The 25,084-nt window shown below is 45.2% G+C and overlaps 1 protein-coding gene across 9 annotated transcripts in view; it reads right to left on the bottom strand.

Moving 5' to 3' along the window:
* The window catches only part of KAT7 (lysine acetyltransferase 7), a 142,796-nt gene extending 117,956 nt beyond the window's left edge, over window positions 1–24,840 (bottom strand). For 4 of the 9 annotated variants that reach the window (XM_063959880.1, XM_063959882.1, XM_063959881.1 and 1 more), the window contains exons 1-2: window positions 23,554–23,701; window positions 12,217–12,364 (exon numbers count right to left, since the gene is read on the bottom strand). In XM_063959880.1, the coding sequence (XP_063815950.1) occupies window positions 12,217–12,364; window positions 23,554–23,691 (286 nt within the window). In that variant the 5' untranslated portion in view covers window positions 23,692–23,701. Of the gene's footprint in view, window positions 1–12,216; window positions 12,377–12,674; window positions 12,702–12,722; window positions 12,806–23,553; window positions 23,702–24,686 lie in introns of those variants that run through there. The other 5 variants (XM_063959887.1, XM_063959886.1, XM_063959883.1 and 2 more) reach the window with 5 other exon arrangements.
* Window positions 24,841–25,084: the final 244 nt, after the last annotated feature.

Raw genomic sequence — 25,084 nt, 5'->3', positions numbered from 1 at the left:
CTCAGGTAGGGCAGCCAACTGTTTCTGGAAGAAAATGGATAGGGCCAAAATTTGTACCTTTACGGATCCCAACCTCAGGCCCATATCCACACCTGCTTGCAGGAAGAGAAAACGTCCCAGTTGAAACTCCACCGTAGGAAACTTCTTGGACTCACACCAAGATACATATTTTTTTTAAATACCATGGTAATGTTTAGACGTAACTCCTTTCCTAGCCTGTATCAGGGTGGGAATAACCTTGTTCGGAATGCCCTTCTGAGCTAGAATCTGGCATTCAACCTCCATGCCGTCAAACGCAGCTGCGGTAAGTCTTGATAGGCGAACGGCCCCTGCTGCAGCAAGTCCTCCCGAAGAGGAAGAGGCCTCAGCTCTTCTAGCAGTAGATCCAGAAGATCCGCGTACCAAGACCTTCTTGGCCAGTCTGAAGCAATGAGGATCGCTTGAACCTTTGTTCTCCTTATGAGCTTTAGCACTCTTGGAATGAGTGAGAGTGGTGGAAACACGTACACCGACTGGAAAACCCACGGAGTCATCAGGGCGTCCACTGCCACTGCTTTTGGGTCCCTCGACCTGGAACAATATCGCTGAAGCTTCTTGTTGAGACAAGAGGCCATCATGTCGTTTTGAGGTACACCCCAAAGATCTGTTACCTCCGTGAACACCTCCGGATGGAGTCCCCACTCTCCTGGATGGAGATCATTTCAGCTGAGGAAGTCCACTTCCCAGTTGTCTACTCCCAGAATGAAGATTGCTGACAGCACCAACATGTGTTTTTCCGCCCTGTCGGTTTATGTAAGCCACTGGCGTTACATTGTCCGACTGCACTTGAATGGCCCGATTTCTCAGAAGATGGGGCGCTTGGAGAAGACCGTTGTAGACGGCTTTTAGTTCTAGAATGTATATCGGCAGGCCGGCTTCCAGACTTGACCACCTTCCTTGGAAGGTCTCCCCTTGAGTGACTGCGCTCCAGCCTCGGAGACTTACATCCGTGGTTAGAAGTATCCAGTCCTGAATCCCAAACCTGCGGCCCTCCAGAAGGTGAGGTAGTTGCAACCACCAGAGGAGTGAAATCCTGGCCTTTGGTGCATATGTAGATGGAATCCCGACCACTTGTCCAGGAGATCCAGTTGGAAGGACCGAGCATGAAACCTCCCATACTGTAGAGCCTCGTAAGAGGCCACCATCTTTCCCAGAAGGCGAATGCACTGATGAGCCGACACCTGGGCTGGCTTCAGGACATCCCGGACCATTGTTTGCATCACCAACGCTTTTTCCTCTGGAAGAAACACCCTCTGCAGTTCCGTGTCGAGGATCATTCCCAGAAAGGACAACCTCCTGGTTGGTTCCAAATTTGATTTTGGAAGATTCAGGATCCAATAGTGTTCCCTGAGCAGGTGGGTCATGAGAAGGATGGACTGTAACACCTTCTCCTTGGACGGTGCCTTTATCAGCAGATCGTCCAGATATGGAATCATGTTCACCCCCTGTATGCGGCGAAGAACCATCATTTCCGCCATCATCTTGGTGAAAACCCTCAGTGCTGTGGAGAGGCCAATGGCAGAGCCTGGAACTGATAGTGACAGTCCAACAGTGTGAATCGGAGATAAGCCTGATGCGGCGGCCAAATCGGAATGTGGAGGTACGCATTTTTGATATCCAGGAACACCAGGAATTCCCCCTCTTCCAGACTTGATATCACCACCCTTAGAGACTCCATTTTTGACTTGAACTCCTTCAGAAAGGGATTTAGCGATTTTAGGTTCAGAATGGGCCTGACCGAACCATCCGGTTTCGGTACCACAAAAAGGTTTGAATAGTAACCTTTGTTTTGCAGATGAGGAGGGACCGGTACAATAACCTGTACCTCCACCAACTTCTGGATGGCTGCCTGCAGGACAGCCCTGTCTGCCAGCAAAGCTGGCAAGCCTGATTTGAAAAATCGGTGAGGGAGATCTTGAAATTCCAGCCTGTACCCCTGGGAAACGATATCTTGCACCCAGGGATCCAGGCCGGACGACACCCAGACGTGACACAAAAGCCTGAGTCTCGCTCCCACCGGCCCCACCTCCGGGGCGTGCAGTTCACCGTCATGCAGAGGACTTTGGCGTACCTGAAACAGGTTTCTGTTCCTGGGAACCCGCCGCAGCCGGTTTCTTGGATTTGGGCCGGCCTTCCCTAAAGGTGCTGATGGACGGTCTGGCCTTTCGTTGGTTGGCAGCCAGAAAGGGCTGTGATGCAGTTGAAGAAAATGGTTTCTTCGTAGCGGGTGCAGCTGAGGGAAGAAAAGGTGACTTACACGCCGTAGCCGTGGAGATCCACACATCTAACGCTTTCCCAAAGAGAGCATGACCTGTGTAGGGTAGGGTGTCCACACCTCTCCTGGATTCCACGTCGGCAGACCACTGTCCTCGACGAGCTGAGACAGACATGGAAGAAATTCCTGCAGCCATGGAACCCAGGTCTTTCATGGATTCTATCAGAAGTCCTGCCGAATCCTGAATGTTATGCAAAAACAATTCAACATCAGATTTATCCATAGTATCCAAATCTTCAAGTAATGTGCCTGACCAGTTTACTATAGCTTTGGCAATCCAAGCACTGGCAATAGTGGGAAATAGTATAGCCCCTGAAGCCGTGTACATGGATTTGAGCGTATTATCAATTTTACGATCAGCCGCCTCTTTCAAGGCGGTGGATCCTGGAACAGGTAAAACCACCTTTTTTGAGAGTCTGGACACAGACACGTCAACAATGGGCGGGTTTTCCCATTTTTTTCTATCCTCCACAGGGAAAGGAAACGCCACAAGGACCATTTTAGGGATCTGGAGTTTTTTCTCAGGGTTTTCCCATGCTTTTTCAAAAATAGCATTTAATTCTTTTGACGCAGGGAAGGTTAGAGGGGCTTTCTTAGTTTCAGTAAAGTAAACCTCCTCAACCTGCAGAGTAATATTCAACACATCCCAAATGGCCTCTATCATCAACTGCACCTCTTTTGCAAGAGATGCTGCCCCCTACAACACATCCCCATCACCGTCCTCAGTGTCAGAATCGGTATCCGTGTCATCTTGCATAATCCGTGCAAGAGCACATTTTTGGGAATATACAGCGGGGGGGCCCTGAGGTAACAGAACTGGGCCAGACTGCCATAGAGCTCTGTAAAGCCTGAGTTGCAGACTCATTCAGTGCAACCCTAGTAGAAATCTGAGAAATCATAGATTTGATAGAGGATAACCCCTCAGGGTCCCTTGCTGTTATCTGTGCTAAAACAGTGCAATCCTGATTACATGGAATGGGATCATCCTGAGAGGACATATCCTCTGCAGCGGGTGTCGTACGGTATGCCACGCTCGGGTTCCCGGCGCCCAGCACACCGGCATACCGACAGCGTGGCGAGCGCAAAGGAGCCCCTTGCGGGCTCGCTGCGCTCGCCACGCTGCGGGCACGGTGGCGCGCTACACTATTTTATTCTCCCTCCAGGGGGGTCATGGACCCCCACGAGGGAGAATAGTTGTCGGTATGCCGGGTGTCGGGATTCCGGCGCCGGTATACTGTGCGCCGGGATCCCGACATTCGGCATACAGAAGACCACCCTCTGCAGCATATGACACAGAGACCCTGGACATAGCTTAATGGAGACCAGACACTCCACACACACACACACACACACACACACACACACACACACACACACAGGGAAGGGCAGACAGAGTTTCACCTCCAAGAACGGCAAGAGAGACACAGAGACTGGAGCCAACCCACACACAGCGCTTTTTAGGTAAAGGGAGACCCCCAACCAGCGCCGACTGTGCACCTTAATAGGTTACACAGCCTGTATACAGCCAACCCCCTGGTACCGTGAGAGATAGCTGGAGTTGTTCTGGAGGGACTTGTTCTTCACTGACAGCGTTGTGCAGGCAGGAAAATGGCGCTGAACGCTGCTGGTTCGGCTCTGAGAAGAAGATCCGCCTCCAAAATGGCACTGTCTTCCCGCTCTTCATAGGATTATACTGGCCTGACGAATTATGCTGGCAGAGATCCCGGGACCCCAACAGGCTGTGTGACCAGTGTAGGGTGAAGGCGCTGGCTCAGGGCGCCCATCACAGCGGCGCACTATGTACCGCTGAGCCCCGGAGAGCAGTTAGTACTGCGCTCCATACCCTGTTGCCGCCATCTTCACACCGGTCCCCCGCTTGCTGGGGGGAAGGGGGGGGGGGGGGTCGGTGACTCACTCACCACCAATCTTCTGGCTCTGTAAGGGGGTGGTGGCATGCTGCTGGGGTGAGCGATCCCCTGTGGCAGGAAACGATCGATCCCCTCAGGAGCTCAGTGTCCTGTCAGCGGAGATAGTGGCTCAGACCCCGCAGGTCAGACACTACTCTCCCCCCCCCCCCCCCCCCCCCCCCCCCCCCCCCCCCCCCCCCCACCTTAGTCCCACGAAGCAGGGAGGCTGTTGCCAGCAGCCTCCCTGTGTAATAACAAACACCAAAAAAAAAAAAAAAACTTTTTCTAAAGAAGCTCTGTAGAGCTCCCCTAGCTGTGACCGGCTCCGGGATCATTTTCTAAACAGAGTCTGGTAGGAGGGGCATAGAGGGAGGAGCCAGCCCACACTCTCAAACTCTTAAAGTGCCAATGGCTCCTGGTGGACCCATCTATACTCCATGGTACTAATGTGAACCTCAGCATCCTATAGGACATAAGAGAAATAAACCTTTTTGATCTTGACTTGTTAGTTAAAGACTGTTAACGTTAGACTAAACTAAGCTAATGGATTAACCCAGTCCCAATTTAAGCATAACAACTATAATATGAGATGTTTTTTTACTCTAGTCCTTTGCTTATCTTTCATAACAGTTTACCTCGGAAGCAGCTCATTCCTTTGGACGTTTATCATCTGCCTTACCATCTCTCATGAGAAGATGCTCAGCACTTGCAAAAGGACAGTCAAGCAGCAAATAAGTGAAGCACAATGGGGCAGATGTATTAACCTGGATACGGCATAAGGAAGTGATAAACCAGTGATATTTTCAAGGTGATAAAGGCACCAGCCAATCAGATCCTAACTGTTAATTTACATATTGGAGCTGAATGGCTGGTGCCTTTATCACCTTGCACATATCACTGGTTCATCACTTCCTTATGCCTTCTCCAGGTTAATACATCTGCCCCATTGTTTTCTGATTTGCTGTCAAACTGCCCTCATTGATAAATGTGTGTCTCTAATTGTGGTTTAAGTACCCATGGATACATCAAGAGTTCTAGTACAATCTGTTACACAAGGAGGGAGACGCAAGTCTTCAGGAATAATGCTTTAAAGCACAGGTTCTCAAACTCTGTCCTCAGGACCGCAAAACAGGTCATGTTTTCTATATATTTTCACAGAATCATAAGTTAAATAATGAGGATGTTTTCAAGTGTGTCAGTAAATAAAGAGTATACCTGTGCACCTGCCAGGTGACCTGCAAAACGTGAACGGTGTGGGATCCCGAGGACCGAATTTGAGAACCACTGCTTTAGAATGCAAATGGAGCAGCCCTCGGGATTGTATCCGTATTGGATAGTATTAAGAGAGCACAAACTAGCAGGGTTTATAATTAACTTATGTAGCAGAGACCTATGCAGGCCCTAGCTCCCAGGCTGAACTACTGCAGTAAGGAAAGTAATAATCATTCAAGCATGCAAGGGAGATAACTATTCTTATTATGTGGTACACTTAATAGGTTAGTGGTATGCATTCCTCCAAACATGGCCCTCTCCGGGAAGGACACAATGCTCTGCTTCTGCACTTTTCTCTTAATTTATCATTGCTGGTATCTGTTTTAAACAGGTTAATGCAGGCATGTCCTAACTGCGGCCCTCCAGCTGTTGTGAAGCTACATATCCCAGCATGCCCTGACACAGTTTTGCTGTCAGAGAATGCTAAAGCTGTGTCACGGCATGCTGGGATGTGTAGTTTCTCAACAGCTGGAGGGCCAGTTTGGACATGCCTGGGTTAATGGATAAGGAAGGTGTTTCAGCTCAGGTGATAGCAATCTAAGTTAAGAGAGAAGTTCAGGAGCAGAGCATAGTGTCCTTCATGGAGAAGGTCATGTTGGGAGGTACAAGTATGTGTAAGTGGGTGGAAACAATTATTTGTGCTCATACAGTATGAACAGATGATTCAGTTTAGCACAACCATAGGCTTCTACAATACTTTCCTGAAAACAAAAGTTGAGTACCAAAACTGTGCTCAATTGCACCATTTCTGTGCACAACATACAGTTTCCACCTACAGGAACGTCACTAACTCATTTGAAAGTAACAGGGAACCGACATAAACCCTGGGGCGGATGCAAAAACAAACAAACAAACCATAAGCACAGATAGCTTACTTCCACCCATATGTAACACCAATCTATGGATCTGTTTTAAGCCAGGCAAACAAACATTTAAATCCCACTTGCACACATGGCGTAAACCATTTCCTTTATGTTCAACAAACACATTGCATTAGGTCAGGGGTTTCCAAACTTTTTTGAATCACGGCACCCTAGAATATCAGAATTTTTTTCACGGCACCCCTAGGCCAAAAATTTCTTATTGAGAAATTTAGAAAGAAATATTACATTAAGTAGATCGTGTTTATATGTCATCCTTAGGGTCAGTTGTGTGGTGAGGGACAAGATTTGCTACTGTTTGGCCACATATTTTATGACTGGCAGCCACCAGCACTGGTTTTGCCTATTATATGGACCATGAATAATAGGAATTGGAATGGAAGAAGAGAAAGAGAGGGCTGTATTGTTGATGCACAAAAGAAGAGGTGACCTATTTGTCACATCCACCATTTATTATTATAAGATTAAAAAGTGTGAAAATGACTAACACACAGACTAGAAGTATAGGCGAAACATAGAGGTTAAAACTTTGACATATACACAACATATAATAAGTGCAATAGGAATAATAAAGGTGATTTAAGATTAAAATATGTGTCAGCGTGTCTTATTCTAAATGCCCAAACACAAGTAATATCGTTCTTATTCTCAACCAGTCTGTCGGTTTGTCTCGTTGACAACAGTTCGTCTCCAAATTGTCTATTGGCCGTTTGTACTAATATTAACGGTATTAATAATGCAATCTGCAGGGATTATGGATTTGTCAATGGTATAAATACTCTCACTCCAATATCGATGAGTACAATATCAGGATTTAGTTGTAATTGATATAGGTACAGGGTTGATGCATAGTGTACCTTCAGGGATGAATATCCACCTTATTTCACAAATATTAATATATTATTGATATATGAATTCTGATTGTTTCACTCGTAAGATAATCAGAGTGTTAATGTCACTGAATGAAGAGACATCTCAAGTGATAGGGATTAAATTTATGGAGAGTGACACATTCACTATAATAGTGCTAATATAGTTATTGCACCTGTCGGGGGTGTCACTCAGTTTTATTTCTATATCCTGAGAAGGTCTCAACAAATATAGGCATTGCTTGTATAATACTCCCTACAGATGTGCAAAGTATCCATATCAGACATCATACATAATTCAAATAATGATATTCATCAATTTAATCTGACTGTTCGTGAGTGCAGTATCAGAATTTAAAATGTATTAATGAGATTCAGTGTAGATACAATTCTGATATATAGTATGTTCAGCACTGACGAAGCTGTCAGAGTACGACGGAACACGCGTGTGGGCAGTGTGTGTCCGCGTGCTCTCTATGCCCTTGCTCTAAGAAAAGAAATAGAATGCTTAACCAGTCCTGATATATATGCATAGCTAACTCTTACAAATCAGAGCATAGAATAGCAGGCAGTTGATCATATCTGAATATAGAGATCTGTATTCCTGTTTTCTATGGTAGTTATTCAGTGGCAGTAAAACAAATGCTATACCAATATGTCAGCCGCTCTGATACTACATTGTAGAGGGATAGTAGCAGCACAATTTTGATGAACATGTGCTATATACCCTAGACAGCTATTTAGTAGTAATATTAGACACTTGTGGTACTAAGTAATAGATATATAAATAATAAATGCTTTAAAGTCTATCCTCAAAGCCATTCATGGGTCATAAAGACGCATTATTCTGACATCATACTATAAGGGTACAGCAGCTGCACTAATCTAGGAAACGTGCACTGTGTATCCACATTAGTGAGGCAGCAGTGACACAAGACACCTGTGATACTCAGTAATGGATACAATAATAACAAATGTTTCAATGTTTCAATGAGAACTCCTAGTTATTCAGGAGCTATATTGATACATATGTGATACAATCTGACAAATATAAATACAGTATATGAGGCCTATGTTGTACTGAGCAATTGATTTAAAAGAAACAAGTGTTTCAATGAGAATCCCTGAAGGGGATCTGGTCTGAAGATAGACAGTGTCTAGGTCGACAATGTTTAGGTCGACCACTATAGGTCGACAGTCACTAGGTCGACATGGATGGAAGGTCGACAGTGTTTCTAGGTCGACATGTGCTAGGTCGACAGGTCTAAAGGTCGACATGAGTTTTTCAACAACAAAAAAATATTTTTTTATTTTTTTCATACTTAACGATCCACGTGGACGACGATTGGAACGGTAAAGTGTGCCGAGCAAAGCGGTAGCGGAGCGAAGGCACCATGCCCGAAGCATGGCGAGCGAAGCGAGCCATGCGAGGGGACGCGGTGCACTAATTTGGGATCCCGGTCACTCTACGAAGAAAACGACACCAAAAAAAAAAAAAAAAAATCCTCATGTCGACCTTTAGACCTGTCGACCTAGCACATGTCGACCTAGAAACCCTGTCGACCTTCCATCCATGTCGACCTAGTGACTGTCGACCTATAGTGGTCGACCTAAACATTGTCGACCTAGATACTGTCGATAAAACGAACCACACACCCCTGAAGTCATTCAGGAGCTATAACGACACATTTGTGATACCTCTCAATATCATATATAGCCACACAGAATCTGCATAGGTGAATGTTAGAATTAAGAGTACATAATGCAGACTGAATAAATATATTTATCCCTAATTATGGTGGTATAATTAAGGACGCATTGAAACAACAAATATTTAACTCCTATTTTTGGAGGCGTCTAGCCCCCTAGGGATACAAATATTGTGACCACTGGATCTCTATAGCTACATTATTGAAACATTAACAGTATATTAATATATGTAAAATAAGGGAGATACGTATCCCCTGCCACATACTATATATCAGAATTGTATCTACACTGAATCTCATTAATAAATTTTAAATTCTGATACTGCACTCACGAACAGTCAGATTAAATTGATGAATATCATTATTTGAATTATGTATGATGTCTGATATGGATACTTTGCACATCTGTAGGGAGTATTATACAAGCAATGCCTATATTTGTTGAGACCTTCTCAGGATACAGCAATAAAACTGAGTGACACCCCCGACAGCTGCAATAACTATATTAGCACTATTATAGTGAATGTGTCACTCTCCATAAATTTAATCCCTATCACTTGAGATGTCTCTTCATTCAGTGACATTAACACTCTGATTAGTTTACGAGTGAAACAATCAGAATTCATATATCAATAATATATTAATATTTGTGAAATAAGGTGGATATTCATCCCTGAAGGTACACTATGCATCAATCCTGTACCTATATCAATTATAACTAAATCCTGATATTGTACTCATCGATATTGGAGTGAGTGTATTTATACCATTGACAAATCCATAATCCCTGCAGATTGCATTATTAATACCGTTAATATTAGTACAAGCGGCCAATAGACAATTTGGAGACGAACTGTTGACAACGAGACAAACCGACAGACTGGCTGAGAATAAGAACGATATTACTTGTGTTTGGGCATTTAGAATAAGACACGCTGACACATATTTTAATCTTAAATCACCTTTATTATTCCTATTGCACTTATTATATGTTGTGTATATGTCAAAGTTTTAACCTCTATGTTTCGCCTATACTTCTAGTCTGTGTGTTAGTCATTTTCACACTTTTTAATCTTATAATAATAAAAGTTACATTTTATGAATTTTTTGGTGGATGTGACAAATAGGTCACCTCTTCTTTTGTGCATCAACAATACAGCCCTCTCTTTCTCTTCTTCCATTGCATTTACCATAGCTGTAGTTGGTAGCACCCCCAAATTGAATGATAATTATTAAACACATAATAGGGGTCTTTTTAAGTTGGAGCTTCAGTTCCACATTGTTATTAAATCAATTGTGTGTGTGCAGATACAATCTTGCTTGTTATAATTTGAATTGGTCCTGGACCACCAACCCAGGGCCCCCCTGCAAGTGTCCCGAGGCACCCCAGGGAGCCACGGCACACAGTTTGGGAACCTCTGCATTAGGTAACAACTGAACTTTCAAACACACAATTGATCAGCGCCAAGGTGATGTATAGTGTTCGGAAGCTGCCAGCATACAATAGAATCCAACCTTCTAATTAACCAATAAACTTGCAGATGCGGAGCTCACTTTAGACAAGGTGTAGGTCATACATAGATACTGAAACACAACCCTACTGACCAGTATCACTTTAACCGTTTGAAGTCATAATCAACTGACCTACAGCAGAAATAGTTCTGTGTCTCATACAAGCAAGGAAAACAAAAAAAAGTGTTCATATATACATTCACAAAAACTATGTCCAAACGATGATGAAAGCTCCAGTCAGCAGAGCATCACCACACAGTTAATCACAAGCAGTTAGACAATACTGGCTTCCACCATCAACACTGACGCCATCCACTATTTGCACCTGCTCCTGACCACTATTAAATATGCTTTATTACAGTCTTTCATTATTAAGGGGTATATTTACTAAAGTGCAGGTTTGCAGAGGTGGAGATGTTGAACATAGCAACAAATCAGATTCTACTTATTTTTTATGTATTACCTTCTAGAAGAGAATAGCTAGAATCTGATTGGTTGCTATGGGCAACATCCCCACTTCTGCAAACCCACACATTAGTAAATATATCCCTAAGTGTTCACAAATGCGCAAACAAGCTCTCACTGTACTTGTTCTACGCTGGAATGCGCCCATCTGGCCCCATTCTGCCCATCCAGGCATAAGAGGCAGAAACACTTAAACCTGCATGCTACCATTTGCATGAACACACTGTTCTGGGAATGTGCAATGTGATTCACGCAAGTTACACTATGCCAAGTGAAATAGCTCTCACTCTGCATCAGCTCCAAATGTTCATGCCGGTTGCATTTATCTGCTTTCCAAACATTTCTTTCGCCAGTTTACTCAAAGTTGCGTGTCTGCAAGGTAAGTTTGTGCAATGTATCTAGCAATGACCTTGAAGCCAGGAAAGAGGTCACAATGATATGAATGACCTCTGGCTGTGCTTCCTTGCTCCAATGAAAGCCACGACTACCAGGATTTAGAAGTAAATAGAAAAACAGACTGATATAACAAAAGCTAAAGTTATAAAGAATAAACGTTGCAAAGTTAGTAGAAAAAAACAATTACTTTTTGTTAAGGTCAAAAACCTGCTCATCTAAGAAGCTGACAGGATGAAACATAGCCACTAATTAAAATTAATTGCTTTGTCCATGAACAGAACGGAAAAGAAGAAGATTGCTATTTTGATAATGAACAGCGGCGCGCCATTTAATTCCCTAGGTGCGTTTAACACTTATTCAGCCAAAACGTATGACCCAAGATAATGTATACTAGGAACGAATACAATTCATTACAAAAAGACAGCATGAAGTCAAATTCTAAAACATACATATCAGCACAAATAATTTACTCCCACGTACAATCTAATGTTTCAACTGTGAGCTAAAATATTTGTTTGTAGGACTGAAAGATTTAGATATTTAGTAAACACCGTACAAGATATTTCCTGTTGTCTCAGTAGCTAATGTAAAACAAAATATAATAACACGGTTTTGGCCTTTAGGAACAATACACAATTATCTGCTTTATTTCTGTAAACAATGCTAAATAACGTACACTTTTAAACCGTAAATTATTGTAAGATTTTCATTTTTTAACAAAATGTAAGTAAATATGCAGCTACAGATGAGCAGTTTCTACAGTGCGTAACACCTCACTTCCTATGTACAATATCTAACATTTGATATAAGGTTGACATTTACATCATAGCGATTAATATAACAAAGTGTGCAGATGTCCTACCAGTCATATACTGTGAGCAGGTATCTTACCTTGTGAGCTCTGGCTTAACCTTGCTGTGGAACGAGTGATGCGTGCAGGGCCCCGGGAATTCCCATTACTTTCAGAACTGTCTGTGTGCTCCATATCTGTAGAGAAATCTGAATCTTCTGTCCCATCCGAACTGCTTCCAGCATTCCTCTATGGAATATGCTGCAATTAGGACGGCCCATGCCATTCACACTGCTCATTTTGAAGAGACTGTAAACCCATTTCTGCCTAGCCACAGTCCTGGGGGCCAAAATTTGTATCACATTTAGAAAATTAGGTACGCCTAATGAAAGGAGTTGGATCAAATGAAAGGGTGGCTCCATTCCAAAAATGTGCCTAGATATTCTGCAGGAATTGGAAAAATTCCATTCACCTGAAACGGACTTCAGCCTGCAAATAGTTGAATGCTCTGACACACACACCATGGCTATTTTTCAGACAGATTGTAAATAAGACTTACACTTGTGTTCATAGGTAAAGATGTTACCAAGGGGGGTGACTCATCTACCTGTCAAACTGCAGAAACTATATATGTCCGCGCCACTGCTTGTAGGAATAATAAAATGCGAGTCAACTATTACTCCTGGTGCCCTACGATTACAGAAAGAGCAGTAAGATGAGGAGACTAGAAAGGTGTTCGTACCATATACTGCAAGAAACACAGAACCTTGCATTATTATATATTTATTTATTTTTATTTATTTTTTGGTGATAAATCAGCTGCGCCTTCAGTGTTTATCATTCAATAAATGTGACTGTTCATACTATCCAGTAGTGACAATCAAATATGCGTACCAGACAGTGGAAGAGTAGTAACTTCATTGAAGTTTCTTTATACAATCTTCCTTAGAAACCTTCTCCTCCCACAGTCGCTCAGATGTTGTGTGAAATTTCATATAGGTGGGGGATGGAGTCAATGTATCAATAAAGTGTACTTCGTAATATAAAGTGACTGTGCTTTCTTGCAAAAAAATTTGCAAAAATGTGCTTAATAGTGCAAAAAAAAAAAAAAAAGATTCTGAATGCCACCTTGTGGTAATATACTTATTTGCCAAACAATGAGGTGAAACAAAGCACTCCACAAATTAGCTGGTAAAACTCTGAGGAAACACTCACTTTCATTTGGGAATGTCGTATGACCAAAAGAAGTCCTGAAGAGCTGTCCATCAAACATAGACCCTTAAAACAAAAACAAAACAAAAAAACTCCCAAAAGGGAAAGAGGCTTCTGATAGTGTAATATCGTTTTCCACATTTATTATGCTTAAGAAAACAAAAATTAAAATGCACTCGTACAATTTTAGAAAAATTAACAAGTTTATCTGCATATCACATGTCAGAGTGGAGAACCAGAGATTGATGCCTGGGCATCAATCTCTGACATGTGATATGCAGATAAGCTTGTTAATTTTTCTAAAATTGTACGAGTATGAACAGTCTTGAATGATAAACACTGAAGGCGCAGCCGATTGACCACCAAAGAACATTTTAACCTGTCTTATCAGAAATAGGACAAACTTGAAATCTGGTTGCTGCCACTGTATACTATTGGAGTGTTTATTGGTTAGTCACGACTAAGTGGCCACTATTGCACTTTATTGTTTTATGGTCTTATTCATTGAATTTTTAGGTTGTTAGCGATAATTGCACCCAACATACAAAGTATATGTGTGTGTGCGTGTGCGCGTGTGTGTGTGTGTGTATATGAGCTATGTAACTTTTTCTACTTCTCTATATGTAAAATGCATACAGTATTTACCTTTTTTGGGTTTTAATTTCAAAATTTTAAAAAAGACAATTTCATTAAGTTCTTACATACACAAATTCTTCTTAATAGATTTTAAATACAGTATTCTTCCCCTCAGAATGCATCCTATGTTTGCAAGCTTGAGATCAGTGATCGCTATGCAAGCGATAGTTAGGCTAGTTATACACAGAGGCTGTGTATTCCGGCGGGATTCCGGCGTCGGTATTTCGACCGCCGGGATTCCGGCCGGCGGCATCCAGACCGCATCCCGATCCGACAAGGGATATTCAATGCCCATCTCAATTCAACTTTAAAAAAGTCGAATTGAGATGAGGGACTGGAGAGGGGGGAGAGCCGCGCTGCAGGAGGATGTGGTACAGTCGCCAGACCTCACGGCAGCGTCCACCCAGCTCCAGCAAGTGGGACATCACTTGCTGGAGCCGGGTGGACGCTGCCGTGTGCGGCGGCTATGACTCATCCTCCTGTGGCGCTGTGATGTAGCGCGGCTCTCCCCCATCTCCTCCTCTCAGGTCCCTCATCTCAGTTCGACTTTTTTTTTTTTAAGTCGAACTGAGATGGTCGGAAACGGGGACAAAACCTGTCAAATTTACGTACTATTCGACAAGTCGAATTCCCCGACTAGTCGAATAAAAATGCTCGGGACTGAATAGGTCGAAACTCCTTCCGACCTGAAAACGTTGAAAACTGCAGTTTTTTCGACAAGACGGCAGTTCCGACCTCAATTGAATATACCCCATTGATTGCTAACAAAAATGGACCCTAGTTTGAATGTGTGATAGTGAATTTAGGACCCTATTCAGGTTGGATTGCAGATTCTGCAATCCTTTCTATTGTATTCTGGGGGCATCTATCACATTTATTTACGGTCACAGCAACTGTGGACGACCCCCTGCCTGACAGGCAGCCCTTAGACTACAAGCTCCAAAAGAAATAATGTGAAAGATAAAATATTCTCTGCAGAGTGTTGCATATGTGACACTATATAAACAGTAAATAACAAGTCTTATATTCCTGTAGTTTTTCTGTTGGATGTCCCAATAAACTTTCAGTATGTACACCATCTAAAGGGCCCAACACACGGGGCGACATTTTAGAAAGATATCGTTCAAAAATGAACAATATATCGTTCAGTGTAGAGCCACTGACGATGAACAATGAGCGTTCCCGAAGTCATTCATGGTTGGTCTATCATCAATTATCATTGCAAGCCAATTTGGATGATACTGATGTTTGGAATGTCAAATCGTTCATACAAATCATTCAGTGTGTATGCAAAAAAACCATTATTGAATAATTGTTTATTGTTCATATTCAAATCACCCATATTGCCCAGTGTGTAGGGCCCTTTAGCTTGGCAGGTGGGAGAAACGCTACATATGTATCCCAAAGCGGTGTAATATACCTATTATCCAGTGGCAGTGTGTCAACCCCTCCATCACCTTGCCATTGTTTTCTGGTCTCCTACTCTATGTGGCCATCAATGGATGATTTCTAACCTTACATACCCCCTAAGTCAGGGCTGTAACACACACTCCGGTTTTTCCCGGATGGCAAAAAGCCGGACAAACTTTGTCCGGCTTTTTGCCATCCGGGAGAAACCGGCAGTGTCTATCACACAGGACGGCTTTGAGCCGGGTGTGATGCTGTGCGCATGCGCAGCATCAGACACGGCTGCAGAAGTAACCGTTGTGTGTGAAAGCTCCCCTTCACACACACGGTTCACTGGCTGCAACCCGGCAGCCGGGCCGGGGCCGTGCAGTGTGAAGGGACCCTACCCCTCACACTGTTAACTACAATGCCGGCACGGGAAAAAGCCGTCCGGCTTTTTCCCGGCCGGCAACAACCGTGTAGTGTGTTTTAGCCCTCAGTGTTTCACAACCGCGGTCCTCAAGGCACACTAACAGTCCTGGTTTTAGTGATATCCAGGCTTGAACACAGCTGACTTAATTAGTACCTCAGTTATTTTGATTTAACCATCTGTGCTGAAGCCTGGATATCACTAAAACCTGCACTGTTGGTGTGCCTTGAGGACCACGGTTGGGAATGCCTGCCCTAAGTAAACACACAGAAACTCCTACTAATTATTTTTGAGGACAATAAAATTATTATTGGTGGAGAAAATACTGGTTTTGTCTTGTACATGATTGCAGCTTTCAAAATATGGACAGACTCGTACATGGGGGGTCATTCTGACCCGTTCGCTGCCGGCACATGCCAGACAGCCGAAGGCCGTAGCAGGGCTGCGATCGCCTCTGCCTGATTGACAGGCAGAGGCGATCGCTGGGCGGGAAGGGACGGAACGGTGGCGTTTGACCGCCGTTTCGTGGGAGCAGTCCGGCCAATGCAGGCGTGGCCGGACCGAACGGGGGACGGGTCACAGTGGCTGCATGACGTCACATGCAGCCGCTGCGGGCCGGGGAGCGATGAGTAGCTCCCCGCCCAGCACGCTAAAGCTGCACTGGCCGGGAGCTACTCTTGAAGTGCAAAGGCATCGCCACTGTGCGATGCCTTTGCACTTCTGCGGGGGGCCGGCACTGACATGTTGGGCGTACCCCCGCATGTCAGGGAAGATGATCGTAGCTGTGCTAAATTTAGCACAGCTACGATCAACTCGGAATAACCCCCATAGGGCCTAATTCAGAGTTGATAGCAGCAGTAAATGTGTTAGCAGTTGGGCAAAACCATGTGCAGTGCTTGGGGGGCAGATATAACATGTGCACAGAGAGTTAGATTTGGGTGGGGTGTGTTCAAACTGAAATCTAATTTACAGTGTAAAAATAAAGCAGACAGTATTACCCTGCACAGAAACAATATAACCCACCCAAATCTAACTCTCTCTGCAAACGTTATTTCTCTATCGTCCTAGTGGATGCTGGGGTTCCTGAAAGGACCATGGGGAATAGCGGCTCCGCAGGAGACAGGGCACAAAAAGTAAAGCTTTTCCGATCAGGTGGTGTGCACTGGCTCCTCCCCCTATGACCCTCCTCCAGACTCCAGTTAGATTTTTGTGCCCGGCCGAGAAGGGTGCAATCTAGGTGGCTCTCCTAAAGAGCTGCTTAGAGAAAGTTTAGCTAGGTTTTTTATGTTACAGTGATTCCTGCTGGCAACAGGATCACTGCAGCGAGGGACTGAGGGGAGAAGGAGTCAACTCACCTGCGTGCAGGATGGATTGGCTTCTTGGCTACTGGACATCAAGCTCCAGAGGGACGATCACAGGTACAGCCTGGATGGTCACCGGAGCCGCGCCGCCGGCCCCCTTGCAGATGCTGAAGACAGAAGAGGTCCAGAATCGGCGGCTGAAGACTCCTGCAGTCTTCTAAAGGTAGCGCACAGCACTGCAGCTGTGCGCCATTTTCCTCTCAGCACACTTCACACGGCAGTCACTGAGGGTGCAGGGCGCTGGGAGGGGGGCGCCCTGGGAGGCAAAATAGTACCTATAAAGGCTAAAAATACCTCACATATAGCCCTAGAGGCTATATGGAGATATTTAACCCCTGCCTGATTTCTCAAAATAGCGGGAGACGAGCCCGCCGGAAAAGGGGCGGGGCCTATCTCCTCAGCACACGGCGCCATTTCCTCTCACAGCTCCGCTGGTCAGGACGGCTCCCAGGTCTCTCCCCTGCACTGCACTACAGAAACAGGGTAAAACAGAGAGGGGGGGCAAATTTATGGCGATATTTTTATATAACAAAGCAGCTATAGGGGAGCACTTATTATAAGGCTATCCCTGATATATATATAGCGCTTTTGGTGTGTGCTGGCAAACTCTCCCTCTGTCTCCCCAAAGGGCTAGTGGGTCCTGTCTTCATTAGGAGCATTCCCTGTGTGTCTGCTGTGTGTCGGTACGTGTGTGTCGACATGTATGAGGACGATATTGGTGTGGAGGCGGAGCAATTGCCAAATATGGGGATGTCACCTCCTAGGGGGTCGACACCAGAATGGATGCCTTTATTTATGGAACTACGGGATAGTGTCAACACGCTAAAGCAGTCGTTTGACGACATGAGACGGCCGGACAATCAATTAGTGCCTGTCCAGGCGACTCAAACACCGTCAGGGGCTGTGAAACGCCCTTTGCCTCAGTCGGTCGACACAGACCCAGACACAGGCGATGACTCCAGTGGTGACGGTGACGAATCAACCGTATTTTCCAGTAGGGCCACACGTTATATGATTTTGGCAATGAAGGAGGCGTTACATTTAGCTGATACTACAGGTACCACTAAACAGGGTATTATGTGGGGTATGAAAAAACTACCTATAGTTTTTCCTGAATCAGAAGAACTAAATGACGTGTGTAATGAAGCGTGGGTTGCCCCTGATAAAAAGCTGATAATTTCAAAGAAATTATTGGCATTATACCCTTTCCCGCCAGAGGTTAGGGAGCGCTGGGAAACACCTCCTAGGGTGGACAAGGCGCTAACACGCTTATCTAAACAAGTGGCGTTACCCTCTCCTGAGACGGCCGCACTTAAAGATCCATCAGATAGGAGGATGGAAAATATCCAAAAAAGTATATACACACATGCAGGTGTTATACTACGACCAGCTGTAGCAACTGCCTGGATGGGCAGTGCGGGGGTAGTTTGGTCAGAATCCCTGATTGAAAATATTGATACCCTGGACAGGGACAATATTTTACTGTCGTTAGAACAAATAAAGGATGCATTTCTTTATATGCGTGATGCACAGAGGGATATATGCACACTGGCATCACGGGTAAGTGCTATGTCCATTTCGGCCAGAAGAGCTTTATGGACGCGACAGTGGACAGGCGATGCGGATTCAAAACGGCATATGGAAGTTTTGCCGTATAAGGGGGAGGAGTTATTTGGAGTCGGTCTATCAGATTTGGTGGCCACGGCTACAGCCGGGAAATCCACCTTTCTACCTCAAGTCACTCCCCAACAGAAAAAGGCACCGACTTTTCAACCGCAGCCCTTTCGTTCCTTTAAAAATAAGAGAGCAAAGGGCTATTCATATTTGCCACGAGGCAAAGGTCGAGGGAAGAGACAGCAACACGCAGCTCCTTCCCAGGATCAGAAGCCCTCCCCGGCTTCTACAAAAGCCTCAGCATGACGCTGGGGCTTCTCAAGCGGACTCGGGGACGGTGGGCGGTCGTCTCAAAAATTACAGCGCGCAGTGGGCTCACTCGCAAGTAGATCCCTGGATCCTGCAGATAATATCTCAGGGATACAGGTTGGAATTAGAGACAGATCCACCTCGCCGTTTCCTGAGGTCTGCTTTACCAACGTCCCCCTCCGAAAGGGAGACGGTGTTGGAAGCCATTCACAAGCTGTACTCTCAGCAGGTGATAGTCAAGGTACCTCTTCTGCAACAAGGGAAGGGGTATTATTCCACTCTTTTTGTGGTACCGAAGCCGGATGGCTCGGTAAGGCCTATTCTAAATCTGAAGTCCTTGAACCTGTACATAAAGAAGTTCAAGTTCAAAATGGAGTCACTCAGAGCAGTGATAGCGAACCTGGAAGAGGGGGACTTTATGGTATCCTTGGACATCAAGGATGCGTATCTCCACGTTCCAATTTACCCCTCACACCAGGGGTACCTCAGGTTCGTTGTACAAAACTGTCACTATCAGTTTCAGACGCTGCCGTTCGGATTGTCCACGGCACCTCGGATCTTTACAAAGGTAATGGCCGAGATGATGATTCTTCTTCGAAGAAAAGGCGTATTAATTATCCCATACTTGGACGATCTCCTAATAAGGGCGAGGTCCAGAGAACAGCTAGAGATGGGATTAGCACTGTCTCAAGAAGTGCTAAAACAGCACGGGTGGATTCTGAATATTCCAAAATCCCAGTTAATGCCGACAACTCGTCTGCTGTTCCTAGGGATGATTCTGGACACGGTTCAGAAAAAGGTTTTTCTCCCGGAGGAAAAAGCCAAGGAGTTATCCGAGCTTGTCAGGAACCTCCTAAAACCAGGAAAGGTGTCTGTACATCAATGCACAAGAGTCCTGGGAAAAATGGTGGCTTCTTACGAAGCGATTCCATTCGGCAGATTCCACGCAAGAATTTTCCAAAGGGATCTGTTGGACAAATGGTCAGGGTCGCATCTTCAGATGCACCTACGGATAACCCTGTCTCCAAGGACAAGGGTGTCTCTTCTGTGGTGGTTGCAGAGTGCTCATCTATTGGAGGGCCGCAGATTCGGAATACAGGATTGGATCCTGGTGACCACGGACGCCAGCCTGAGAGGCTGGGGAGCAGTCACACAAGGAAGAAACTTCCAGGGAGTATGGACGAGCCTGGAAACGTCTCTTCACATAAACATTCTGGAACTAAGAGCAATATACAATGCTCTAAACCAGGCAGAACCTCTGCTTCAGGGAAAACCGGTATTGATCCAGTCGGACAACATCACGGCAGTCGCCCATGTGAACAGACAGGGCGGCACAAGAAGCAGGAGGGCAATGGCAGAAGCTGCAAGGATTCTTCGCTGGGCAGAGAATCATGTGATAGCACTGTCAGCAGTGTTCATCCCGGGAGTGGACAACTGGGAAGCAGACTTCCTCAGCAGACACGATCTTCACCCGGGAGAGTGGGGACTTCATCCAGAAGTCTTCCACATGCTGGTAACCCGTTGGGAAAGACCAATGGTGGACATGATGGCGTCTCGCCTCAACAAAAAACTGGACAGGTATTGCGCCAGGTCAAGAGATCCGCAGGCAATAGCTGTGGACGCGCTGGTAACGCCTTGGGTGTACCAGTCGGTGTATGTGTTTCCTCCTCTGCCTCTCATACCAAAAGTATTGAGAATTATACGGCAAAGAGGCGTAAGAACGATACTAGTGGTTCCGGATTGGCCAAGGAGGACTTGGTACCCGGAACTTCAAGAGATGATCACGGAAGATCCGTGGCCTCTACCTCTAAGGAGGGACTTGCTTCAGCAGGGTCCCTGTCTGTTTCAAGACTTACCGCGGCTGCGTTTGACGGCATGGCGGTTGAACGCCGGATCCTAAAGGAAAGAGGCATGCCGGAAGAAGTCATTCCTACTTTGATTAAAGCAAGGAAGGAAGTAACCGTGCAACATTATCACCGAATTTGGCGAAAATATGTTGCGTGGTGCGAAGATCGGAGTGCTCCGACGGAGGAATTTCAACTGGGTCGATTCCTACATTTCCTGCAATCAGGATTGTCAATGGGTCTCAAATTGGGATCTATTAAGGTTCAAATTTCGGCCCTGTCGATTTTCTTTCAAAAAGAATTGGCTTCAGTCCCTGAAGTCCAGACCTTTGTTAAGGGAGTGCTGCATATTCAGCCTCCTGTGGTGCCTCCAGTGGCACCGTGGGATCTAAATGTGGTTTTGGACTTCCTAAAATCTCATTGGTTTGAACCACTAAAAAAGGTGGATTTGAAATATCTCACATGGAAAGTGACCATGCTTCTAGCCCTGGCTTCTGCCAGGAGAGTGTCAGAATTGGCAGCTTTATCTTACAAAAGCCCATATCTGATTTTCCATTCGGACAGGGCAGAACTGCGGACTCGTCCGCATTTTCTCCCTAAGGTGGTGTCAGCATTTCATCTGAACCAGCCTATTGTAGTGCCTGCGGCTACAAGTGACTTGGAGGACTCCAAGTTACTGGACGTTGTCAGAGCATTAAAAATATATATTGCAAGGACAGCTGGAGTCAGAAAATCTGACTCGTTGTTTATATTGTATGCACCCAACAAGATGGGTGCTCCTGCGTCTAAGCAGACGATTGCTCGTTGGATCTGTAGCACAATCCAACTTGCACATTCTGTGGCAGGCTTGCCACAGCCTAAATCTGTAAAGGCCCACTCCACAAGGAAGGTGGGCTCATCTTGGGCGGCTGCCCGAGGGGTCTCGGCATTACAACTTTGCCGAGCAGCTACGTGGTCAGGGGAGAACACGTTTGTAAAATTTTACAAATTTGATACTCTGGCTAAGGAGGACCTGGAGTTCTCTCATTCGGTGCTGCAGAGTCATCCGCACTCTCCCGCCCGTTTGGGAGCTTTGGTATAATCCCCATGGTCCTTTCAGGAACCCCAGCATCCACTAGGACGATAGAGAAAATAAGATTTTACTTACCGATAAATCTATTTCTCGGAGTCCGTAGTGGATGCTGGGCGCCCATCCCAAGTGCGGATTATCTGCATAAGTTGTACATAGTTATTGTTAACTAATTCGGGTTATTGTTAAAGGAAGCCATCTTTCAGAGGCTCCGCTGTTATCATACTGTTAACTGGGTTTAGATCACAAGTTGTACGGTGTGATTGGTGTGGCTGGTATGAGTCTTACCCGGGATTCAAAATCCTCCCTTATTGTGTACGCTCGTCCGGGCACAGTACCTAACTGGAGTCTGGAGGAGGGTCATAGGGGGAGGAGCCAGTGCACACCACCTGATCGGAAAAGCTTTACTTTTTGTGCCCTGTCTCCTGCGGAGCCGCTATTCCCCATGGTCCTTTCAGGAACCCCAGCATCCACTACGGACTCCGAGAAATAGATTTATCGGTAAGTAAAATCTTATTATCTGCCACACCTGCAGTGCACATGGTTTTGCCCAACTGCTAACAAATTTACTGCTGCAATCAACTCTGAATTACCTCCATAGTCCTGCACCTGCGGCAGCGCGCAGGCTATTGCATTTACAGTAGCCCTTCATGTTCCACTGACTAATTATTTCAAATTACATATGGGTCCTTCCACGTCAAGCCGACCAATTTTAAAGATCATCCCCACCATTTTCCACTTTGAGGGCCATAGTTTTGCTCTCCCGAAGATATTCTGATAAATATGCCAACCTTCATATAAAAGTTTACCTCTGGCCCACTAGACATGGAATGACCCATATATTTCATTGTTATAAATCCATAACTCTACTAATTATTGCGCAGTCCAATTATAAAATTGTATCAGGACAGCTACCTACATATCTCAAGTTGGGGAATGAGGACCAATGTGGGATGGTGTGTAACCAGCTCATTTATTGCACTGGATCCAAACACTTTACCCACCCCTCCCCTAAAACTATCTTTTGAATGTTTCATGCACCTGTTCACCACTGTGAATGCATTATACTTCCAAACAATCTGTAACTGTACCGCCTAAAAGCTGGAGAGTTGGAAGAAAAGTGTCTGCAGCAGAGTTCTTTAAGGCATCCTGAGAGATTACAGCGCAACTATCCACCTCTATTCTTTCTTTTTTGTACTGAAGGAAGTGTGAATTTACTGCACCATTAGGCGCTTGTCCTTTCTCTTTCAATTCCTTTGCCATTTAATCCAGTGGCGTATTGAAGTACTGAGCAGCGGCCCACAGGTTTCCCTGTGGAAAAAGTGTGCATTCCGGACACGCCAAAGGAACTTTCCATTACAAACGTACTATACTGAATGTGGGGGGGGGGGGGGGGGGGGAGTAGCGCACTGACCTATTTTGTGTTATATATACACACACATATATATATATATATATATATATATATATATATATATATATATATATATATATATATATACACACACACACACACAGTTCCTCATTGGTAAAAGGAGGTATTCTGAAGTAATATATATATATACATACATACATACCTCCCAACATGACCCTCTCCAGGAGGGACACAATGCTCTGCTTCTAGACTTTTTTTTCTCAATTTGTGATTGCCAGCACCTGTTTTGAACAGGTAAATGAATAAAGAAAAGTGCTTTAACACAGGTGATGGCAATCATAAATTAAGAGGGAAGTCCAGAAGCAGAGCATTCTGTCCCTTCTGGAGAGGGTCATGTTGGGAGATATATATATATATATATATATATATAAAAAAAGATGGCTACAGTACAGCCTTTATCACAAATGTCTGTCTCATTTTGGACAGCACAGCGTTAGCAGATTACTAAATACATACATAATAGCACCATACAATAATAATTTATCTAGTGCTGTTCCTTCACTACGACGCAAGGAACTTCATACTAACACCTGTCTTGGTAACATGATGTAAACATCGCTGTGGAAGGGATATAAATGGTTACATATTGTCTGCACAGGTCTCCGCAACGATTGTTGTTATGGAAATGCTGTGACAGACAGCTATATTCTGTACATATGTGTAACAGTCTTCTACTAGAGACGCACACTATTAGCGTCATCTGCAGATGTATGACGTTATAATATTGTTAAAATCCCCAGTATGTTATGGCCACGCCCACGCATGCTGTTTACTGGCTCATAAGCTAAATGAGGGCAGCCAGTATCCAATAAGGATTCAATGGGGCGTGTCAGTCCGAAGACAGTCAGGGCCGCTGACCTATTGCAGGGAGAAATAATGAGACAGCCAATCAGGAAGCAGGACAGAAAGGACACGCTGTAATTGGCGTGGCTGTGTATCAATAAGATCAACGCCACACGCGAGGTGCAAGCGCTGACTGACAACACCGCCGACCAATCCACGCCAGCGTCATTACGCGTCAGCCTATTAACATGCACCTATGTAATGCAGGAACCAATGGACGCAGATCAGGAGTTAACCGATACAGGCCTTGTTTTGACTGCGTTCTGGTGTCTACCGCTCTTGCGCACTATGTTGGTGTCTCCTCCCATCGCTGATCCTAACCGGAGTCCCCGGTCTACGTTTTCTCTGGTAGCTCTGCATCTAGGCAATGGGGAGTGTTTCCCTGCACACCTCCTTCTATGGCGATTCTTTCGTACGTGACCCACCACTTACCTTCCTCCGGGGCATCGCTCGAACCACCCTCCTCGCTGCTGCCCTGGCCTCCCGGATGCGCGGTTAGCTCAGCTCAGCACGGGAATCCGTCCGGCGCCGTCTCCGGGTAACGGGAGATTCGCGCGCATGCGCGACCACGCCCACCAACTCTCACGTGACCCCGCCCCTTCTGATGTAGCCTTTTTTTTTTTTTTTTCGCGCGCGCGGCAGTGACGGCTCCTCCCGCATCTAGCAGAGCTTCACCCAACAGAGTGACAGCTCCCTGGCGACTTGTGTGCCCCTCCTCACTACGCCCAGACACACCGCGCTGCACTGCAGATAACACAGCAGCTGTCTGTCTCGCCTTACTCTCTACCCAAATGTGCTGTCCTCTCCTGCTCAGGCTCGCTGCTGATACC

Source organism: Pseudophryne corroboree, chromosome 3 (assembly GCF_028390025.1).
Source record: "Pseudophryne corroboree isolate aPseCor3 chromosome 3, aPseCor3.hap2, whole genome shotgun sequence".
Taxonomy (NCBI): domain Eukaryota; kingdom Metazoa; phylum Chordata; class Amphibia; order Anura; family Myobatrachidae; genus Pseudophryne; species Pseudophryne corroboree.
This window is presented reverse-complemented; position numbering and strand designations above follow the sequence as displayed.